The sequence below is a fragment of the Pteronotus mesoamericanus genome, unplaced genomic scaffold (genome assembly GCF_021234165.1).
Source record: "Pteronotus mesoamericanus isolate MK-2021 breed Mesoamerican mustached bat unplaced genomic scaffold, CSHL_Meso_final scaffold_85, whole genome shotgun sequence".
Lineage (NCBI taxonomy): Eukaryota > Metazoa > Chordata > Mammalia > Chiroptera > Mormoopidae > Pteronotus > Pteronotus mesoamericanus.
In genome coordinates, this window is record NW_026555329.1 from 74,835,442 (window position 1) to 74,857,825 (window position 22,384).

Below are 22,384 nucleotides of genomic sequence, written 5' to 3' on the forward strand. Positions count from 1 at the left end.
AAACCATACACGCAGCAGGGTGAGGAGTTGGGGTTTTATTCTGAGTGACAGGAAGCTGCAGGATTGAGAATCATAATCTGATTAAACTTCTGAATATCGCTGACTATTATTTTGCCATGTATAATACCCACGTTTTAGGCCCAAACTTTCAGGGAAAAAAATCTTTGGTTTTAATTTTTTAACTAAACTTTTTATTTATTTATATTTAGAAACAAAACCAATTCTCGTATTCCAGGGTATTATTTTGCATACGGATATCATTATTGCTTTCTAGAGTTATACATTTAATGCATAAGCATAAATAAAAGAATTAAAAACAGTTATATAGATATGGAATTAGTTCTACCCATGTATAATGCACATCCTTATTTTTCCGTCAAAAATTTGGGCAAAAAAAGTGTGCATTATACATAGCAAAATATGGCACATGGCGGGGCAAGAACAAAAGGCAAGAGAGCCATGACCTATGGCCGTAGTTTATGTGCGAAATGATGGCAGCCTGACTCGGGGCGCAGCCATGCACATTTTGGAAGTTGGGGGCACAGAGAGGGTGGTCTGGGGGCAATGCTGCCTCACCTTGGGCATCGGGACCTAGGACAATGGGTTGCGGAGGCCGAGCGAAACCAGATGAGCACCCCTTTGCTTATTGCCTGCAGAATTTCTGTTCAACCTTCAAGCCCCTGTCCCGGGAAACCTTCCCTGGCCCTGTGTGATTGTCGCTATCAAAGGGTTGACTCTTGCCATTCACTACTGAGCATTATGCCTCCTTTCCCTAAAGACCGCTGGGTGTGGGAGGGACCCTGCAGTCGCCTGCTGCAGCTCCCTGGCTCCACAGATGAGTGGACCAAGGGTTCAGAGCCGATGTGAAACTCAGGTCTCTCACTCCCCACCCCGGGGCTGTTTTCTCTGCATCCTTAACTTTTCACTCACGGATGGCTCATATTCCCAACTAGCTGATAAGTCTTTCATCTTTTTATTTGAGATTTAATGGAAGATTCTTAAGAGCAAGGATCCTATCTTCTTTTACCTCCCTTGCACCTCGCATGATGCTGGGCACAAGCATAGAAGCTCAGCCAGTATTTGCTGGTAAGCTGCCTGCACACCACGGAGCTCACTGCCAGAGGACCTTCCCCTCCTGCTGCCCCATCGCAGTCAACCGGCCTCCCCGGCCCAGACCTGACGTCCTCCCTGCTGTGGCCCCTACCACCCTGTCCCTACACCTGCCACTGCTAGCAGCCATGTGCGAGCACATGGTCGAGCCAGGCTCCAAAGGGAAGGGCTTGGGGTGGAGTTCTTTTCATCGAATCATAACACTGTGGCTACAATTAGTCCTGGAGTCTAAGTGGAATTAGGCCCAAACTCCAAAAAGCCAGGGGAAGTTGTTAGGCAGATGTGACTGTGTGTTTTTACATTGGCTTTTCTGGGACCCTCACAAGTCCCTCATGAGAAATAAAATGGCAGATTCTAGAGACCTTGCCCCAGCGGTGAGGGTCTGCTAGTGTGGGACAGAGGAGGACTTCAAACTTGCCCAAAGGACCACTGTTCTGTGGGCGAATGGAAGGACGTTGCAATTCCCAATGATATAATATCTATTACTGCTCTGTAATTGAGATATATTTTCCAGCAGAGGCATTTAAAATCTATATTAGAACCCTGGCTGGTGTGGCTCAGTTGGTAGGAGCGTCGTCCTGCAAACTGAAAGGTGGTGGGTTCGATTCCCGGTCAGGGCACATGCCTTGGTTGTGGGTTTTGTGCCCAGTCAGGGTGCATATGAGAGGCAACTGATCAATGTTTATATCTCTCATTGATGTCTGTCTGCCTGTCTGTCTCTCTCTGACACATCCTCGCGCCTCCCCCTCCAGCCCCCATCGTCTTCTCTCTGGAGTCAATAAATAGACCCTTGGGTGAGGATTTTAAAAAAAACAAAATAAAATATCTATTAGCTCCCCAGAGAACCCTGGTGAGGTGGTGGTGGAGGGGTGGGTAGGAAGACCCAACTTCCCTCTGCCCAGTGAGTCACCAGTCCACAGGTCTGAGGGTCGGTTCATCACACGGGACAGGAAGCCGGGTCAGGCTGGGTCCTGGCCACTGTGCCCCCACCTCCCCCACCGTTTCTCAAAGCGCATTATTTCAATTGTCAGAATATACTGCTAAGGAATAGTGATAACACATTATTCAGGCGGTCCAGTTATGGAGGCTCTACCTTGTGCCCACATATGTCCACATCTAGTTACTAACGCGCATTTTCCAAGTGGAGTTTATCATTCATGCAGAAGTAGAGAAAAACAGAAATCCTTGCTCTCAACAGGAAAGAGCAGCAGATGTCGAAACTAACCCAACCCGCTCTAAGGCTTCCTGTGGTCACAGGAGTCCCTAACGAGGCACAGAGATGGCCCGTAAAGTGGGAGCCTTAACAGGGTGCGCGCCATCCATGAAAATAGGGGCAAGGCTAACAAACAAAAGAAATTTTAATAGGTTCTTAAGTTCTCAGAGCCGACAGGAAGCTAAGGCAGGAAGATCCCCTGATTAACTGCATGAACATAACAAAATGCATGTTATCAACACAGGCCGGTTCCAATGGGTAATGAGGACCTAGTCTCTTCACTCCTGATTATCAGCCACATCCTGTGTGTCCCCTCCACCCCGCTGGCAGACTCTGCCATTGAAATAGTGCACATCAAGCTGTTTCAGCTACTGGCCACTTGGGAAGGTCCAACCACGCTTGAGGTCGGCCTTCCTTCCGAGAACAAATCATGGGACTTACTCAGGACCAGCGTGCCGCTTTCCATGAGAAGACATTTTTTAAAGTACCCTATGTACATACAGTTTATGGAAGGTCCTCGGGTGACCTCAATCCTACCCAGAGCTTTGATTTAGAAAGTGGTGACTCAGCCCACCACTCTAGCTCCGAACTTTCTATCAGACTCCAGATCCATGATCCAAGGGGAACTCAGGTTTGAACTCGGCGAGTGCGCACGCACACACTTCCTGTCCTACATCTAAATTTTAGTAATTAATTTCACTCATTGCACACCCAGGCTTCCAAACGAGGAATTGAAAACCTTTTGAGGCACAAGCAGGCCAGCTCTGGTGTGCTGGAATTGGGATGATTTGGAACTAGTGTCACGATGAAGCTTCCTTCAGCTCTCGCACTCCCAGGCAACCTCTCTCCTGGGTCTGCCCCACAGGCTGCCTCCTTCCCTCAACCCCCTTTGCTTCTCCCGCTCCTGGATCTGGGTCTCAAGGTCCTACCAAGGACCTCAGACCTAACACAAGGGGCTCACCAGGTGGTCCATGGAAACCATCTGAGGAGCTTTGAAAAAGGAAAGATGCCTGCCCTCCCCCCACCAAGAGATTCTGATTCAGAAAGTCACAGGTGAGACCTACTCAGCCCTGGGTACCACCACGGAATTCTGTCTGAGCCCTGGTGCGCTGCAGGACGGCCCTGGGGTCCTTGTAACTCCCCCAAGTCTGGGACCACTGTTCTCCCAAGTAATGGTGCCATGTATGTTTGTGTGCCATGACTGTCGCTATGCACTCATGCTTGTGTACAAGCTCATGCACACACACACCTGAGCACAAATGCACGCATGTGTGCATGCATCACATGTGTATGTGTGCGCATACACACTCAATGCAGCGCCTGTCCCCAGGCCACCCCAGATGCCTGGCTTTCAGCTGCCTCTCCAAGCAGCCTTTCACTCTGCCGCCCCTGCCCTTCTCTGCCCTGCAGCCCGTCCTCCCTTCTCCCTGACAACCCAGCGCTTGACTGACCTCACTCTAAACCTCTCTCAGACAGACACGCCTCACCTACACCCTCCAGCAACTGAACATCCTTAGATCTAAGTCTTTGTTCCCAGGCGGGATGGTTTTCTTAATCTAAAATGCAGTCACTGCATCAGAGGAATGAAATGTTTTCAAGATCACTTCCCCTACCTAGAGTCTGTGTGCTTGTTCGTTTTTCTGCCCCCTTACTAGTTTTGGAGCTGGTCATTCAAGAACAAAGTGAAGCACAAATAAATTTAAGTTTTTTTAAAAAACTTTGCTAACTTGATAGATGATGCTCTATGACAATGCTTTTAATTTTTGGTTCTCTGGTTGTTGATAAAATTGAGCATTTTTCACTTTTATTGCCCATTTGTATTTCCTCCTCTATGTTCCGAACCTTGGACCATTAAGTTTCATCTTTGTCCAATAAAACCTTCTTCCTAACCCAATGGTTCCTAAGTGTGGTTGATGGACCAGCAGCATCAGCATCGCCCAGGAACTTGTTAAAATCCTGATTCTCCAGCCACACCCAGACCTGCTGAACCAGAAACTGTGGAGGTGGGGGCCCAGCAGTCAGCATCGGCATGCCCCTCGGGCTCCACACCACCTGCCCCAGGCTGAGTGACACAGAATTCACCTGGAACCCAGGCACACGGCAGAGGGGACCCATGACAGGTCCCACCTTACGTGACAAGGTCCTAAAGAGCACAGAAGATAAGGCCGCGAACTCCGGAACCGACCCGCCTGAGTTCCTAGGCTGGCCCTACCAGTGTCTAGCGATGTGGCCTCAGGCAAATGGCTTAAGCTCTCTGGGCCTCAACTTCCTCAGAGTCAGTAAAATGGCAATAATAATACAACCTACTTTATAGATTTGCTTCAAGGATTAAAGGGCCAGTACGCATGGAGCACTTAGCCCAGTTCCTCGCATGCAACACTAAATGATATTAGGTATGACGGGTGTCGCCGTCGCCGTTTATAAATTATCACAGGCTCAGGGGCCCAGGGCTGAAGGCAAGAGGTCTTCAATAAATGTAAACAAAATGCACCTCTCTTGTTCCTGACGCCTAAAGAATATCCTCCTCCCTCTGTCTTCCATCAACCCAACCCAGCCCTTCCAAGCTGTGCATGCTGCTTTAGGCCGTTGCTCCCATTGGCGGCAACAGAAGAAACACAAGACCCAGAAAATACTGAGAAAAGCTCTTGAACTCATTCTAGGTATGCCCAGTAGCTCTGTTGGTTAAGCATGGGTGTGCAATCCTATAGCATTTTATAACATCCTGTCTCTCATAGCAGTCTTCTCAGTGGTTAATGTAAGTAATATTTGTTTAAAGAGGAGGTCCTAACATGAAGGAAGTCTGTGGAATGCCTCGTAAGATGAGGCTAGAACAGTTAATGTGTACGCACTGGATTGTAAACCTACGTGGTGAGAAGTGGTGTGTAGAGGTTCCCAGAGGTCGTTGATTCCGCCGCCACTTTGTGAAAGAGTCTCGTAAGGTTAGAGCGCTGGGGAAGCGTCGTCCTGCAGGAAATGGGAAAGGGTTTCCTGGATGTGCATGACCTGTTGGCGAATGGATTGAAGGAAAACCCAATAGCGTAGTAAGACATTATCTACAGAAAGAAGAGAATAAAGATATTTTCCTCTTTAAAGACATAGCAAATGGGATGTTTTCTGTGTCTCCAAAGACAACGAATTTCTAAGTCTTTAGAAAAGTAAACCGAAGGCTCCCTGCCTCACTCCACGCTGCACGATATTCTACCGGGATATTTATTTAGTATTTTCCCAAAAAGGTGCTTCCCGAGCGTGTCCAAGACGGGACAATTATCGGAAAGCAAGGGAAGCTTCGATCCCTTCATATATTCTCCTCTCTGAATATTTCCTGATGTTGAACTCGTCAGCTGGTCCCTCTTACCTGATCTTTTCTTTTTTTCTTACTCAAGAATACTAAAACTGTAATAAGCCTCACTTCTCTCTTTCTCTCTCCCTCTCCCCCTCCCCTTTCCTTCTCCGTCCCCCCTCCCCACCCTCTCTTTCCTCCCCTGTCCCTCAGGAACCTTCTGCATCATATCACTGTGCACCTGTGTGGCCGGGATCAACTTTGAGCTGTCACGCTACCCTCGCTACCTGTATGGACTCCCCGATGACATCAGCCATGGCTACGGATGGTCCATGTTCTGTGCGTGGGGGGGCCTGGGCCTCACACTCATCTCGGGGTTCTTCTGTACCTTGGCCCCTTCTGTGCAACCTGTCCCGAGGACCAACTGCCCCAAATCTAGACCCGAGAATGGGACAGTGTGCTAAAAAACAAACCCATAAATATATATATATATATAAATATATATATAATATACATATATAAAACAAAACTAAATCCAGATGATGCTAGTGCCAAGGAGAGTGGGGTTGGCTCAGGCACCCGCATCCTGTCGGACTTTGTGGCCTCATCACGGAGATGGGGAAGGCGTTCCCACCACGTGGCTCCTCCGTCAGTTCTCACCTTTTGGCTCCACAGTTCCTTGAAGACACAGTGAACATCCCCGCTCACAACGGCATCCAGATCCCTGTCACTCACGAGGACAGGGTGGTGGGCTGGGAAGGGACAGTGCCAGTGGGCTGGAGTGGCACCAAGGTGGAAAAGGAAGTGCCACCCACTGGGCCGTCACCCCAACACCGATCCTGTCACAGAGAAGCAGCGCCCTCATTCACAGACCGTCACCAAACCTTAGAGGCAGGGGCGGAACCCGCCCTTCTCCTGCTCTTCCTGTTCCAGTTTCCCTCCCGGCACCCCAGCCACATGCAAGACGCCGAGGGGAAAACAAAGCAAGAAGGAAGTTTTCTCTTTGCCACCAAACTTTCGGACAAAGTTCAGGAGGTGGAAAGGGGGAGAGAACAACCTGCTGAGAGGCAAGATCTGCGTCAACGGAAGGACGCTTCAGTGGATGCTCAGAAAACCCAGTCTTACCTTCCAGCTGCCTTACACTGAGTTAAACAAGAGGCCGCCCCGCCCCCGACCCCACCTGCACTCCCTGGGCAGCCCGGAGCCTTGGGGTGATGCTGTGATGTGTGCGTGTGTATGTGACTCTTTTGGGTGGTTTGCTTTTTCCCTTTTCACCCTTTAAAATGGAAATACTGCACTATGACTGTTGTCTCTCAGTCCCCCAGGGGGGGTTTCCGGGCCGGCGCGGAGGCCGGAGACCAGGAGGAATGATGAGGGGCAGGCCCACGTGGGTGCCAGTTCTGCAGCTTCTGATCCCTGGTGTGCGTGCGTGCGGCGGGTGTTTTCTGAGTGTAGGTTTTATCATTTGTGTTGCATTTTTCTATTATTTGTAGTGCAGCTGAAATCCCCAGAGGGCAGAGCCAAGAACAAAACCGCTGGGCAGGGGACCCTGTGGTTCTTCGCATGACAGTTCTGGGATGCCACAAGATTTAGCCCTCTCATTTCAGAAGTCCTCGGCACAGCTGGGCCCGCCAGCCGTGCACGAAGAGGGGGGCACGGTTCAGGAGGGAGAAGGAAGTGGCCCCTGTGCTCTTGTGCAAGTCCGTCCCCCCGACAAGACCTTTTCTTCCCCGTCCTGGAAGCTGCCCTTCATCACTGGACACGCACCCCTTCCCCAGAGGCGACGTCCATACAGATGAAAGAAAATGGGTCACATGCAGAGAGAGCACCTCCATGTCCCCTGGGCTCAAGTTTGTATGATACGATGTAAATTAATGGACAACTCTCGACTCTTCCCCTCCTCTTCCTCCCCCTCTCAATAGTCAAGGCCAGGAATCCCCAAAGAGCCGTCCCAGTGGCGAGCACCCAAGTAGAGGTGGCCTAAGACCAGCCCGGTGTCTCAGGCTCCCTCGAGCACATTGGCACACTGCAGGTGACGGAGCTACAGAGTCAGCCAGCAAGGTGTGGAAGCTGTAGGGGCAGGGCAGCCCCGCGGAGGCAGGAGAGAGTCCCCGCGCTCTAGAGCCACGGGTCAGCCATAGAGCCGAGAGTTCAGTTGCTTCAGAAATAAATGCGCTTTGGGGACTTGGCCAACCACTCAGCAGCCCTCCCCCCAACCCATGCACTCTGTTTCATCCCTCCACCTCCAGAGGCCGCCTTTCCCACCCACCGACCACTTGGCACCTGCCACTCCCTCCGCCAGGCTGCGAGCCCCGCCTGTCTCTCCTCTGCCCTTTCGACTGCGCGTGGCTGACATCAGATGGGACCTCCAGTGCGCATGGACGGGCCTGACCGTGGGTCTCTGTGCGTGTATCTCTCTGGTGCATTTTGCGTGCGTTTGCTCCAGTGCCTACCTGGACGCAGGTGTGGGTGTCCTCTTCAAGGCTTCCTTGCCAGCAACACTTGTCAGCTTCTGCAAAAGGTCTCGCATGCGATGCCCTGGGTATGGGTGTGCGGGGCGGCGAGGGGCAGGGATGCAGGCGGGAAATGCTGTTAGCTTCCAACTCGGCCTCTAAGGGTTATTTCTAAAACAGAGGCTTTGTGCTATAAAAAGGGAAGTCATTTTCAGGAAAGTGCTGAGCAGAGAAAGGCAGGTGTCTATGAGTGTCCTTTGGGGCGGAGGGCTTGTCTGTGGCCCAACCCACATTCCAGCTGTTTTCCAGTTGTGGAAAAACAGGGAAAGGATTCTAAATGGGGCAATTTGCTATCAATCATTTAAACTTTTCTTTAGCAACCATGTTTGCGGACCCTCCCCCACAGACCTCTCCTCATTTATGCCCCCTTGTTTTTATGTCATGCTTGTCCTTAGTAGGTCACCCACTCTTTCCAAGTACTAATCTTTATGATAGACCATGGACACAGCTCACTGCATCTCTTTGAAACCTCCCTGAAATGTCAGGAGGGCTCTTGGGAAAGAAGTAAACCATCTGGGCTCAAGCCACCATCAGCAGAGTAGACACTTTGAGCTGCTTTTTCCTGATAATGGTCCAGACAGGTACACACATGCATGCGCACACACACGCTCTGGGGTCTGATCCTGCTTGGGGCCCAGAGAATGCCCGGCCATGCCGCCAGGATGGAAGCCCTTTCAGATGACAAGTCCTGGATAATGGGGACAATTCCCCAGGTGACCTTGATCCCTCCAGCACAGGAGCTGGAGGTCAGATCAGAGCTTCCCACTCCAAGCAGTTGCTGATGTTTCATGGCGTGAGGTGCCCGAGAAATAAGAGGAGGAAGAAAGGGAGGAAAAAGAAGGGGGGAGCCTTGAGCATAAGACTCTGGAAGTCAGACTCTGCTAACTCCGTATCGAAGCAGAAAGCAACCTTCTGAGGGATTCGGGGTCAGCGACCTCACTGAGGCCGCCAGCCCCAACGCCAGGCCAAGTTCAAGTTCCTTACGGGCGTACATGCAGGATCCGTGACCTTGTGTGTGTGTTTTGAGCTCCCTGCCTAGGGGCCACTTCAGCTTTTATTTCCTTCCCCTATGAGACTGAGGATTCAGGCAAGTGGGGTGTTTACCTGGAAGAGGTCCTATGTCTTTCCCTCCCCATTTTGGGGATTAAGATTTGTTTTATTTCCATTCCCTCCCTGCACCTGCTTCTACTTTCTTTCTGCATCAATGTTGGCCAGTTGAAATAGTTAAGGAATTTGTCTCGAGAGAGGCCCGTACGCTCCAGCAGCCCCTTCCTCGTTGGTTGTGGCCGGAGGTTCTGTAAGGGGGCCTATGGCTCCCGGGCACCAAAATATAAAAAAAGATTAAAGTGTGCCTGTTCCAGCTTCAACCCTCTACAAGCGCCAGCCTTTCCGCAACTCTACCCTTTCAACTTCAGGGATCACAAAGTCACAAAGACTTGACAACTCCCCCCAATCCAGACCACATGTCCCCGTAACGGCGCCCTGTGCCCTGGTGCCATGTCGGAGTATTATCTTGCTGGGCGTCCGGGAGGAAGGTACTCCAAGACCCTGGGACAGGGCCCTGCACCTTTAGATTTACCCAATCACTGCTTTGTTGGTGCTGAGTTAGTGGGAAGATATGCTGCTTTGGTCTCCGAGGCCGCGCACCCGAGTCAGATCCAGAATAGTGAAATCGAGTACATCCCCCAGAGATATCTAAAGTTGACTCTGTCTTCACCTGGCTTATTCTGAAAGCACTAATTCACTGATTTTTCAAGTATCTGGGGAGAAATACACCCTGGTCATCTTTGGTAGAGTTTCTGTGGACTGCGTGGTTGATTCCCACAGCTAAGGTGCAGCCAGCTCTCTGTGAATGTTCCTTCTGCCCCAGAGGCTGCCTGTCCGGGTGGACACGTGTGGCCCTTTCCAGGGAAATGTGGCGAGTCGTAGCGAGAGGTGGTTTCTTCACCGATAAAAACACTCAGTGCATGCCAGCCAGGTTGCCTTCTGTGCTGTCTTCCAGCTAGTATATAATTGAGTAAAGGAACAGATTTTTTAAACAAGCCCCCTGAGCTGATGGACACAAGAGATTCTGGTGTCTCTCCAAGCGGCAGCATGGCGAGCTGTTTGCCCTCTTTCCATGGATGCCACCATGGTGCAAAAAGCTTCTTCAACATGATTGTGAGTTCTTAGACTACATTATCATTGGCTGTTTGATTTTTTTCCAAAGTAATACATGCTCATTGTAGAAAATTGGAAAATTAAAATAAAAAGAAAAGACTTAGAGATTGTTCATCATTCCATCACCCTGAGACATCACGGGGTCCCAGCCCCAACGTTTCCCGGTCAGCGGGGGCCTCTGGTTTGGGAGGCAGGGCTAGGAGGCAGGGCGGTGCGGGCCGCAGAGCCACAGTGAGTGATCTGTGGGAGCGGACCTTGTCTGCGCTTCTGGCAGCAAGGGCCCAGGGCTCTGCCCCCAAAAGTAGCAAAGAGGCCTTTGAAAAGGCTCCGTGCTAGATGTATTGGCAGTCTTGGGAAAGAATGAAAGGGTTCCTACTTTGGGCTTTTCTCTCCCTTCCTTCCTTCCTTCCTTCCTCCCTTCCTTCTTTCCTTCTTTCCTTCCTTCCTCTTTCTTTTTTTCTTTTCTCCCTTCCTCCCTCCCTTCCTCCCTTCCTTCCTTTTCTGAGTGTCGTCTCACCCTAACTATAGGTGTAAGAGCACCGAAGCTGGAGTAACTCAGTAATTAAGTGACCCTTGTACAGCCCAGGTCCTGTAAACTTCACTTTGCTTGGCACTGAAACAGCGATTTGCAACTCTGGGCACTATGTCTTCTCCATACTTGAACTTCCTCATCCACACAATGAGGAGAGTGATAACACTTTACCTCATGGTATATGAAGGGTGACAAGGAAATTGCAAAATGGTTTGCAAACATGAAGTGTCACATGAATTATGCACTGTTCAAATTGCCTGCAGCGGCCAAGTCCCCATGGACTGCTGAAAGGATGACCCAGAGCGACCGGTCATCTTGGCCACCTGTCTAGGGATTTGGTTCTGGCATTCAGGTCCCTCAGAGATGTTGGCTCTCTAATTGACTCATTCCCAGGCTTCGTTCCATCTGTCCAAAGCCAGTTTTGCACAGGGCACTCTGACTCCCACTTGCTTATTCCTAGAGGTGATGGAATGAGTAAACTCTGTGGGGCAAATAGCATACAGGAGCGAAAACAGTTAACTATCAACCAAGGCACGCAGTCAACGCCTTAGTTTTTCTCTTCATTGTCCTCCTAACATTATTTCTAGCTGTACAAGCTCACGTGGTGGGAGAAGATCAGATTCTGAAACACTTTAATGGCCTGTTCAGTTTAAGGTGGGAGCAAGTTTCAAGGAACTGGGACCTTTGTCTTGTCGGTGGCCGCAGCCGACGGCGTCATCAGAAGTGTTCTCTGATGACGCTTCTGGTGGAGCGCTCTCTGGGAGAGGTTCCAGGTGTGACCCCGTTGCGGGTAAACTGAGCCCTAGGGTCTACACGAGGAAAGAATTCACTGCAGCAGGGTCTGCACACTTTCTGCTCTGCAGGCCACTGGGTGTTGGTGTTATGGCGAGACCTTCTCTAAGGAACAGGGCAGCTGCCCACCTGTGGGGCATGCAGTTCACTATGGAGGAAGAGAAAACTGGGTGTCAGCTCGGAGGGTGCACAGCAGAAGCCCGACCCTGCCCTCCCTTTGACAGACACTAACCTCAGCAGTCGCAGCTCCCCCTCTTCATTTCCAGGGACTGGCTGTTGCTCCCTGGGCAACTCTGCGTCCTTCTGTCCTCTCCTGGCTCCTATTTCTCCCTCGGGTGAAGCCTCTCCTGTCCTTTCCTGGCACCTGCAGGCCCTTTGCAGCCTGGGTGTGCCAGGGCGTCTGTGTCGTTGTGGATGTGACCATGCCTTTCGCAGAGAGAGCTTTCACTGGCTCATTCTCATACTCCTTTCCCGTTTCCGCCCATGGTGTGGCTGTTTTGCTAGTCAAGACTATCTGTAAAAATGTACAAATAAAAGTGGAAACTAACCATAAGGGGGAGGGACTTGGACTAAACGAATGCATCGATGTAGCCCTCAGTTTTTGGAGGACTTACATGGACTGCCCCCAAATCCCGACTGGGTGGGATTTGAACGGAGGGAAGCCATTGGCATAGGACAATTTTCTGGTGGTTTCTCTGACAGTCACTGGTATATGCTTGTAACTCTCTGTTTGCCTTTAAAGTAAAACTTTTTTTCCAAAGAGTGAAAACAAGTCATTAAAGTCTGAAAGCTATAGGTGATGGCGAAGGTCTAGGCAGAGACCCAATCCCGGGGTTGCGTGAGCAGCTTTGTCGCCGGCTGCTCGAGCCTTGGGCACGCCTTGTTACCTCACCACATCTCTGTGTCCTCCCAGCCAAACGGGAGCAGGGGGGCTTCCAGGGCTGCTGGGCCCCCAGGCCCCTTGGCCCTTCTGCTGCTATTTTTAGAGAGGCTTTGAGCCCACGCTGGTGTGTGCTTACGTCACGGAGGTGCATCTGGAGAGTCCCTCCCTGCTATTCTTGCCCCATCTTCAGCCCTCAGAAAGTAAGCTCAAGCTCACGGCCAGTTTGCGCTCAGAGTCCAAAGCCTTCAATCTACCTTTCATTCTCAGATGCCTTCCCCCACCGCCCCGGGCCCCGCTTTGACGATCTCATTTTTCTGTTGTTACTGACAGAGCTTGGCTGTGCTGGGGTAGGAGAAAGACTATCAAAGGACGTGATGCATGTGAATGGCTTTGTGATCAGTGACTCACCGCACAGGCCTGGCTTGTGGAGTCCGGAGCGGGGAGTCTGGCTGAGGGACGCTGCCAACTCAGGAGGGAGAAATCCTTGGCAGGCGGCGGGTCAGCGCCGTGGGCGGCAGAGGTGGAATTAAGAGGAAGAACCCTTTGGAAGGGAAAACGGCAGAATCGCAGAGCATCCTCAGAATAGCAGCAGAGAAGGAGCCCCGAAAGGCAGGGCACCCTGAGATGAGAGGAAGCAGGAAAGAGGAGCAGAGTGGGTGATCTTATAACATAAAGAGCTGCCTCCCCACAGGACTGAGAAGACTGGCTGCCCCGGGCAGGTGGGGATTCACACTAGGCTTGGCCTGGGACCTGGCCCCTCCCCTTCCACAGCACCTTCTTTCCAAACCTGCCCCTTCTCTGATGGTCCATGGGGATCATCTCTGGCACCAGGAAGGCAATTGAAAGATTGTATTTATTTATTTTAGAGAGAAGGCAAGGCAGGGAGAAAGAGTGGGAGAGAAACATCAATGAGTGGTTGCCTCTGGCACGCCCCCAACTGGGGTCCTGGCCCGCAACCCAGCCATGTGCCCCAACAGGGGATTGAACCAGTGACCTCTCAGTTTGCGGGCTGGTGCTCAATCCACTGAGCCACACCAGCCAGGGCAAGGAAGTCAATTTAAACCAGCGCTGTCCAACAGAGATACCACATGAGCCGCAAATGCAATTTTAAATATTCAAGATAGAGATAAAAATTGAAGCCCCATTTTTCAAATTCTAGAGGAAACAGGTGAAATTCGTTTTAACACAGATTTGAACCCAATGTGTCAATAACTATTGTTATTTTAACATGGGATCAATATAAAAAATTACCAAAGTATGGTATGTTCTTTTTTCTTTTTTTTTTAAACGACGCCTTCAAAATCCAATGTGAATTTTATTCTTAGAAAACATCTCAATTTGGATCGGCCACATTTCCAGAGCTCAGTAACCCCACGTGGCTACCAGCCCCCATATAGGACAGTGAAGATTGAGACTCTTTGTCACCAGACTGAAGGGGACCCTCCTCACCCATGAGTCATTCAGATCTCACATCCAACAGAGGCTGCAGGTCAGGGTTGGCCCAGAGCAGAAAGAACAGGCGGTCCAGGTTGCTGTCCTGGTTTCTGGGAGTCTTGCTCTACCTGCCTGTTAGAGGAGACTGACGTTCATCAGGACATGTCACCGCTGCCCGTGGGGGCGGTCAGCCCTGCCCCTGGGCATGGCCCCAGTGGCCTGCCAAGGTCCTCGAGGCTAAAGCAGGTCACTTTGTTCTGCTACAGGAGCAGCAGCGCAGCCCTTATCCAGGCTCCCCTGTCTTAGAGTGATGGGGAGGGGGACAGGGAAGGGGTGGGACAGACAGGTCTGTCTTTGTCTAGAATAAAGATTTTCCCAGTCTTGTCATTTGGTCTAGCCACCTGCAAATAACCTCTCACCAATATTTGGAGCTGTTTACTCAATCCTTTCCTTAAATTTGTATCTGAAAGTCAAATGCTAGAAGGGGACACGCTGGGAAGAGCAGTGGCCGCAGGCAGACTGGGTTACGTAGGAAGTGGCAGCGACAAGCTCTGTCCTTTGCCCTGGTACTCAGTCCACCATTGCCTATCTCTCTCCTGCCCAGGACCTTCCTTATGTTTAAAGAAACCTCTTTTGTTCGGGGGGAGGGAAGAGAAGTTGCAAGATCTTAGTGCAGAGAACAGAATAAAATATAAGCAAGCAACCCCTCATCCTCAAAGCCTTTCAAAGAGCCAATATGACAAGGTTTGACTCCTTTAAAATACAGTATGACATTCTGAGCCTTGTTACTGAGCGCAAGAAAATGAGCCAATTTGGTATGTTTTATATGTGGTCATTAGACAGGGACCATAGCCAGCAAAACTCTGCAACACCTGGAGTGTTTATGGTCCACCAGATTATTGCTCAGTCAACATAAATTTATTTACCTTTAATTTGCATAGTGCTTTCCGACTGGTCAGACGAGGAGCGGCGTGTACTGCAGGGTTCCAACACGCCTCTGCCCTGGGAGGTAGCAATTCCTGTGGTTATTGGTGCTACAATAAGACTAAATATTATGTTAATGTGTTCTGATACGATGTGAATAAATGTGTTGTTTAATCTTAACAAGAATGCTACATCTTATCAGACCTACTGTACTGTCTGTTCCTTCTCATAATTAATTAATTACACGAAAGGTGATCCAAACCAGATCTTGAAACTATTGTGCTGTTCTGAGAGGTGAATTTCTCGGGGACGTGGGAGGGGGGATGAAAAGGGAAATTGCCAGATTCCTGTGACTTTGCAAGGACTGAGGAAGCAGAGAGCATCTGGGGACTTCACTGACATGGACTGCATCGTGCAATTTTCTTTTTCAAATTGGCAGAAATATTGTATTTCCATCGACTGAAGAAAAAAGTGTCTGGTAATTAATTAAATGACTTGTTCTTGGAAAAATAAAAATAAATAACCTGTCAGTTGTGGAATGTAAACTGATTAAACAATTAAATAAAGAAGATCATGTTGTGTGTTTTAAGCGATTGTGTCTGCTTGGGGAAACAGGGGAAGCACTACTGCATTTGAGAGAGGACAATATTTTCCTCTCAGACTGTGTGGAAAAAAAAAATAGAACAACTCTTATGTAGATAACAGCCTGAAACTCCAATCTCGAAGGAAATAGACAGTAAACATGTCGAGCATGTGGAAGCTAAAGGCACAAGCTCTCAGAGTTGGATGAGGAAAGTGTGGAGAGGGATTCAGAAGAGGGACAAGGAGACCGCTGCTGTTTTTTTCCTGTTGCAGGTATTAATAACCTTTTCTTCAGAGACTTAATGAGACGCTGGAATCACTGGTTACATTCTAACCCCTCGACCCGTTTTCTCTCTTTCAAGGAGGAGAGAAGTTTCTCCCTCATCTTCACCATCTCTGGCCTAACTTAGAATCACACAGTTTCGTGCGATTCCACCCACGTGCCATTGATAGACTGATTGAGTTGTCTATCCATCCATCCTCACCTGAGGATATGTTTATTGATTTTAGAGAGAGAGGAAGGGGAGGGGAGAGAGAAACATTGATGTATAAAAGAAACGTCAATCAGTTACCCGCTATTCACGCCCTGACCAGGGATCAAACCTCGACCTAGGTGTGTGCCCTGGTTGGGAATGGAACCCGCGGCCCTTTGAGGTGTGGGGCGATGCTCCCACCAACCCCGCCACCTGGCCAAGGCCACCCACACACCTTCCAGGTTTCTGGCTCTCAGCTGGGCTGGGCAGCTAGGGAAGAAGGGAAGACTGGGAGAGGTGCGTGCTTCTTAAAGGGCAGAATGTGTCAGCATCTCTCATTTTAAGGAAGAGAAACCGGTCTAAGTGGAAAAGCAATTCACTGAAAAGGCGCGGGTCTGGAAGCCCGCAGCACAGCGGGAAGAAGCGATTGCCCAGGTGGTCAGCCTCACAGCCCCGAGCAGCCTGGACCCCCCGCCCCCGCCCCCCGGCTGCCACGGCTGGACTCTGGGCACCACGGCTGACTGCGGCTGGCCAGGAGGCCATCTGTCCGCGCTGCCGCCGCCTTCACCTGGATGAACCCCGGGTCCCCGCGTCTTTCTGAATCCCAGGTGACGCACTGCCCAAGGGGGACAGAGAAGCAGACCTAGAGCCTTCGGCTTCTCTGTCGGGTGGTGAGCTCTGCCCCCCCACCCCCCGCCAAGATTCATAGATTCCCCAAACCTAGGAAGAGGCGTCGGTGCCTGACCGGAGGGAGAGGCGTGCCCCTGGGGCGCGGCACCCGAGGGAGGGGCACCGCTGAATGGCGGGCCACTGGGGAAGGGCCAGGTGGGGGTGTGTGCAGTCAGGCCGGCGACGGCCCCCCAGCGGGAGCCGCTGTGGAGAGGCGTGCGCCACGCGGGCCGTGGTCCCAGGCGGCCTGCCCAGAGTTAGTCGCAACCAGGAACACGAATATAAGCAGTAGGAATTTTTTTTAAAAAGGAAGCATCCGGAAGCAATGGAAATAAACCATAACATGTCTTAAAAGTAAGTGCAGGTCAAAGGTGAGCGCCCTATAGAATGGGTGATGGAGAAGAACTTGAAGACATGGGAAACCAGAACCCTAAGGGTCCCCTCCCCTCCTCCACAGGAGTGTCCCTTGAAATAGCAAGACAGGAAGCCCCAGCGGATCTTAAGAAACAAGCCAGGCCTTTCGGCAGGTGGGATGGAAGAACGCCTGCCGGGCCAGGGCGGGGCGCGGAGGGCGCGGCTGCCGCTCCCACCGGGTCCCTGAACTCGTGCTGCGGGGGTGGCTGGGGGTGGCTGGGGGTGCCAGCAGCCGCCTGAGCACCGTGCCGGCACGCCCCGTGCACAGCCTGGGACAGGCTGGGGCGAGCCGCCGGGAGAGGAACAGGCTGGTTCTCTTTCTCCAACAAAGCACATCTCTGCTGTCCGTGTCTGTGATGCGCCGTGCCGTCCGCTGGCTCCGACACGCCTGCCCTTCCTCACCTCAGCACCTGTGCCTCCAGACCCAACACCTCCACCGTGAGAGCTGTTGAGTAACTGGAGAAAGGCAGCTCCAGGAACTGTGACCAAGTCCCCGAGATACCAGGGTGATCCACGGAGGGGCGCCCCCTGCAGGAAACCCCCCCTTTCCCGATGGTCCATCTCGGACGGCCCCCTGCTGGGTGTGTCTCTCGTGGCAACTGGCACTTCCCAGTGTTCCCTGGGGGCCCCTCAGGAACCATGTTGCCTTGAAGGACAGGAATTCTGACACTCCTCTTCCTGTCTCAATGATTAGGAGCGCCTGGTATGCTGTAAGTCCTCAATAAATTCTGATCCGGACTGAACTGAAGTCCTCCCCCATCTGCCCGCCCACTCAAGTTCGCCCTCAGCAGTGGTGCCAAGTTCTTCTCTGCGTGTCACTGGGTGTCCTCAAGACCACCCCAGTGTCCATGGCTCGCCGGAAGGACGGACAGAACTCAGAAAAGCTGTCCCACCCAGGGGCGAGGTTTGTTACTCGGAAAGGATTGGTTTAAAATTGGCAGAGGGGAAAGATGCGCAGGGCAGAGTCGATGTGCTCTTGTATGTGTGTAAATTCCACCCTCTACCCGTCTGACTACTTTGGAAAATGAAGGAGTTACCCCAAACGAGAGCGCCTGGCCCACACACTCTCCCGTTACTCCTGCGCGTATGCCTTTTTTCATTCATAAGCAGGTGCTAGATCTTACCTCGCAAAGACGGGTTTCTGGACTGAAACCTGCCGGATGGTAGAGTCCCACAGGCAGCACGCTCCCTCCCCACACCCACAGCTCCAGGACGCGGGCACACGGATAATGCACATGCACGTGCACAGTCGTATTTATTGTATTCAGCTACTGTGTAGTCACTACGACTGACCTCATATTGGCAATCAGCCATGTAAAATAAAACCATGATTTGAAATATGGTCAGGAGAGAAAATCTGGGACTGAATATCCTCTTTTCCTTTGTTGGAGCCCTTCCTCTTCTGGGGTGGGGGCGGGGGCAAATGCTGCTCAAGGTGGAGTCCGAGGACGGTCAGCATCAGCCTCCCTGGGGGCCTCGCTAGAAACGCAGAATCCACAGTCGCACCTCAAAGCCACCAAATCAGAGTCTGCATTTTAACATGATCTCCAGGTGATGTGCCCGCCCTGGTCTGGACCATCTACTTACCTGGCCACATGACTTGAAAGTTTGTTTCAACACTTGTGCTAACGTCTTTTATCTAGGGTAAAGTTCACAGGAGGATTTCAAAGGACAATGGAAAAAAAACAACTTAGTCCCAGTCTGAGGTTTCAGAGCCACATCGGAACAGGTATGATTTTTAACTACTGTCCCAAGAAAGCCCCCTTCTCCTGGGTGTAACCGCGGTTGTTGGGGCGAGTGCCAGGAGAGCGAGGCCCGGACATCGGGCTTTGTTCCTCCCCATGAGCAGGTGCCGGGTGAGTTAACTCACAGCAGCTGTTTGCTCGCAGGTGCAGGTGCGGGAGACCGCATGGTTTCAGCCACCGCGGGAGAGCAAGCACAGGTGGCCCTGGGGGAGGGGTTTGCGGCGTCCTCGTCCTGGGAAAGCCGAGCGGAAGCCCTTCCCCAACACCCCTCCTTCCCGGCCACCCCTCGTTCCCCCCCCCGCCCCCGCCCGCTGTCGTGGGCTGGATGGCAGAGCTTCAGTTAGCGACAGCGCGCTCACCGGCTGTGCGCCAGAACCCTCCGCCAGGACCCTGCGTCAGGCTGCCCGGTTCCGGTTCGGCCCCACCTAGTAGTGGTGTAACCTTGGGCAAGATACTTAGCGCCCCCCCCTGCCTGCTTTCCCTCTCCGCAAACGAGGATAATAACGACCACTCTATCTACCTTGTGGGGCTGTCGTGAGGATAAACAGGGTTACTATTTGCCACGTGCATAAAGTAGTGCCTGGCACACCGTAGGGACTACATATGTATTTATTATTAAGTAATTCGATTTTTAAACGGCCCAGCGCGAAGTCCCACTGGCGAGTGACACCTGGTGAGACTGCGTGACTCCAGGGCTGAAACCTAGCCCCTTTGTAAAGAGCGGCCTGGCTAGGGGCTCCCTGCAGAGCACCGCTGGCAAGTTGAGAGCGGTTCTAGCTGCCTGGGTGTGACCGGAAGGCCTGTCTCCACGACGACGACATGTCGCCAGTGCTGGCTGTGGCGTGACCTCCCTGTCAGGGTGTCGCTCCAGTGCCTGGGCTGCAGGCCCTAGAGCAACATGTTCGCTGTTCCCCCTCCTGTTCAGTGGCTGGGACATCGCGACCCCTCTGGAGGTTTCCTGGGCCTCCCTCTCTCAGTGGCGGGGCGAGGGGGGGCGGGGGGGGGCGCAGGACGAAGAGCCCGCCTCCGGCCCAGCCCCCTCGCTGCGGAGTGGGGTGGGGGGATGGCCACAGCGAGGGTTTCCACCTGCTCCCAGCCCCCGGGCCCCTGAGGTTGGGAACAGAAGCTCGCCTTTGAGGCGCAGGGCCTTCCGGAGCTTCCCCCCCATTTCCCTACACAACCCTTTGGATTTTGGCACTGTGCTATATAAGACAAAGGATCCGATGTTTGTTTTCTTTTAAAGGAACAGAAAAATTGCAAAGATAGTACAGCGTTCCCATGTACCTCACATTCAGTGCCCTTTCTTATTAACATGTTGTAATCGTGTGGCGAATTTGCTTCAATGAATGAGCCCACATGATACATAGTATTAACAAAGTCCACACTTGACTCAGATTTCCTTCATTTTTACCTAATTTTACCTGTTTTTTGTCCCAGGATCTCATCCAGGATGCCACGTTACATTTAGCTGTCCTGTCTCCTCCGGCCCCTCTTGGCTCTGACAGTTTTCTTGGACTGTCCTTGTTTTCTGTGACCTGAACAGTTTCAAGTCACGTGACTCAGGTATTGTGCAGACTGTTTCTCCACAGGGATTTGTCTCATGTCTTTCTCATGATTAGACTGGGTTTAAGGGTGTTTAAGGGTCACTTTATATCAAGTGACATACTGTCAGCATGACTTATTTGTTGATGTTGACCTTGGTCGCGTGGCTGCGGTTATGTTTGTCAGGGTTCTCGGCTGTAAAGCCCTCTTCCCCTCTCCGCACGGTCCTCTTTGAAAGGAAGTCACTATAAGCAGTCCCAATTTATCCCCGCCCCCGGCCGAGAAATTTTTCCCCTGGCCCCTGACCTGCAAGAAAAACAAAACAAAATAATACAATGCTACTTATAATGAAAACCAATTAATCTTACTGTTCTTAGTATATATTCCACTCACCTATCTTTTAAACTTAATCACTTGAAACCGCTTGAATAAATACAGTCAGTAAAAATGAAAAATTACTTCAGATTTGCAGATCAGTTCCAAAAGAGGCAGTAACCATTCTTCTTAGATTTCAGATTAGCAGACAAAACAGGCAGACATCTGTGCCTTCAAGAAGCTCACGGTGTAGGGTGCGCACCAGGCAGGTGGAGAGTAAAATAAGCAGTGTCGATATGGTGATGAGTTATTTGGAAAACAATAAATCAGAAAATGGGAATGGAAATGCTGGGGTAAAAAGATACAGGGGCAGTGCGCCCTGGCTCACTCTTTAGAAAACACAAAGTAGAAGGAGGAGGAACAGAGGAACAAGAAAATTCACTCTGAATGGAATATTCAGTGCAACCTACCTCCACTACACTCTTGACACAACTACAGGATTCAAAATAACATTTTCATCCTGCAGTGATACGGACAAGCCATTGTTCACATCATCTCTCCGTAGCCCAGCTTCCGAATAGTAAGGGTTGGCCTACCAAGGAAGAGAGAGATTCCTTTGGCTCCCTCCAGCCCTGAGAATGAACCACTGAGGTGGGCATTCAAAGGACTTCGGAATGGAGCTAACATCCCTGGCACTGTGCGTCCCACAGGTCTTGGCCATCTGTGTGATGACATATGGTTCTCCGTCTGCTACAGTGCGGTTCCACTGCTGTGTTCTCTGGGGGCCATTAATCATTTGAAAGACTTGGGGACATCTCTGAAATTGTGGTCATTGGCTGCCCTCTGGGGATCTTGTTCACAAGAAAAAGTTATCGCTGCTGGAGAAGAAAAGGGAATCATTTCCAAAGATGTAAAACTAGGAGAGTTTAATCAAGATAAAGAAGCTTTTCTTGTTCCATATGCCCCATCCTCCCAGTGATATCTTTGAAGTTGATTTTCTCTCCAATGGGCCCCAAATTCCTTGGGTGTTTACCACCATAATTGGTGGTTTTAATAACCTGATCAATGTTCTAAAATTGTGGGCCTTAAAAGATAATTATCTCTGAGGTTCCTAGACTACAACAGTAATGGGTTGGGAACAAAAGAAATTAATTTTGATAATCTGTAGCTACAAGGTGAGGGGAAGAATCCCCAACAGGTACTGTTTGGACTATAAAATGATATATATGCAAAGTAGTTCTCATTAATTCTGAACAAAATGGTCATAAAAACAAAATGGCCTTCAGAAAGTAGTCTGGCTATCCAAGCTTGAGAATTTGGTTTCTAGCCCCTAGAGGTCTGCCTTTTAATATAGCTTTCAAATGTTGAAGGATTGAGCTTCATCTACCCTAAAATTAGGACTAAGCAAAAATAAAGGCTATCCTTAGCTCTTTTGAAGGCCAAGTGTGGATTCCTCTTACCGAATATCACATATCCTGGCATATGCATTTTCTTCTGGAAAAACCCAGTCCTTCTGATACCGAACATTTTTCTGAAACTAAAATATACAATAGCTTTTAGCCATTTTAGAGGGAAATTTTTGATACGTCATTTTCTCTCACCAAAGAGCCTCAATCTAAGGAGAAGGAGGAAGAGAAAAGAAGTAGGAAGGAATCCACTGTATCCTACCACCCACAGAAGATAATCACCAATAATATTTTGACTTATTTCCTTTCTAGCTGTTAATTGTTAAAATCACGGTAAGCAGGCCGGGTATGCTCCACAAGCCAGGCACCAGCTTAGAAAATGCAGGAGCATGCTCTC

The 22,384-nt window shown here is 50.7% G+C and overlaps 1 protein-coding gene across 1 annotated transcript in view; it reads left to right on the forward strand.

Annotated features, from left to right (window-relative positions):
- The window catches only part of TMEM178B (transmembrane protein 178B), a 314,500-nt gene extending 306,326 nt beyond the window's left edge, over positions 1–8,174 (forward strand). The window contains exon 4 of the mRNA XM_054564268.1: positions 5,817–8,174. Within this exon, the coding sequence (XP_054420243.1) occupies positions 5,817–6,067 (251 nt within the window). The 3' untranslated portion in view covers positions 6,068–8,174. The remainder of the gene's footprint in view (positions 1–5,816) is intronic.
- Positions 8,175–22,384: the final 14,210 nt, after the last annotated feature.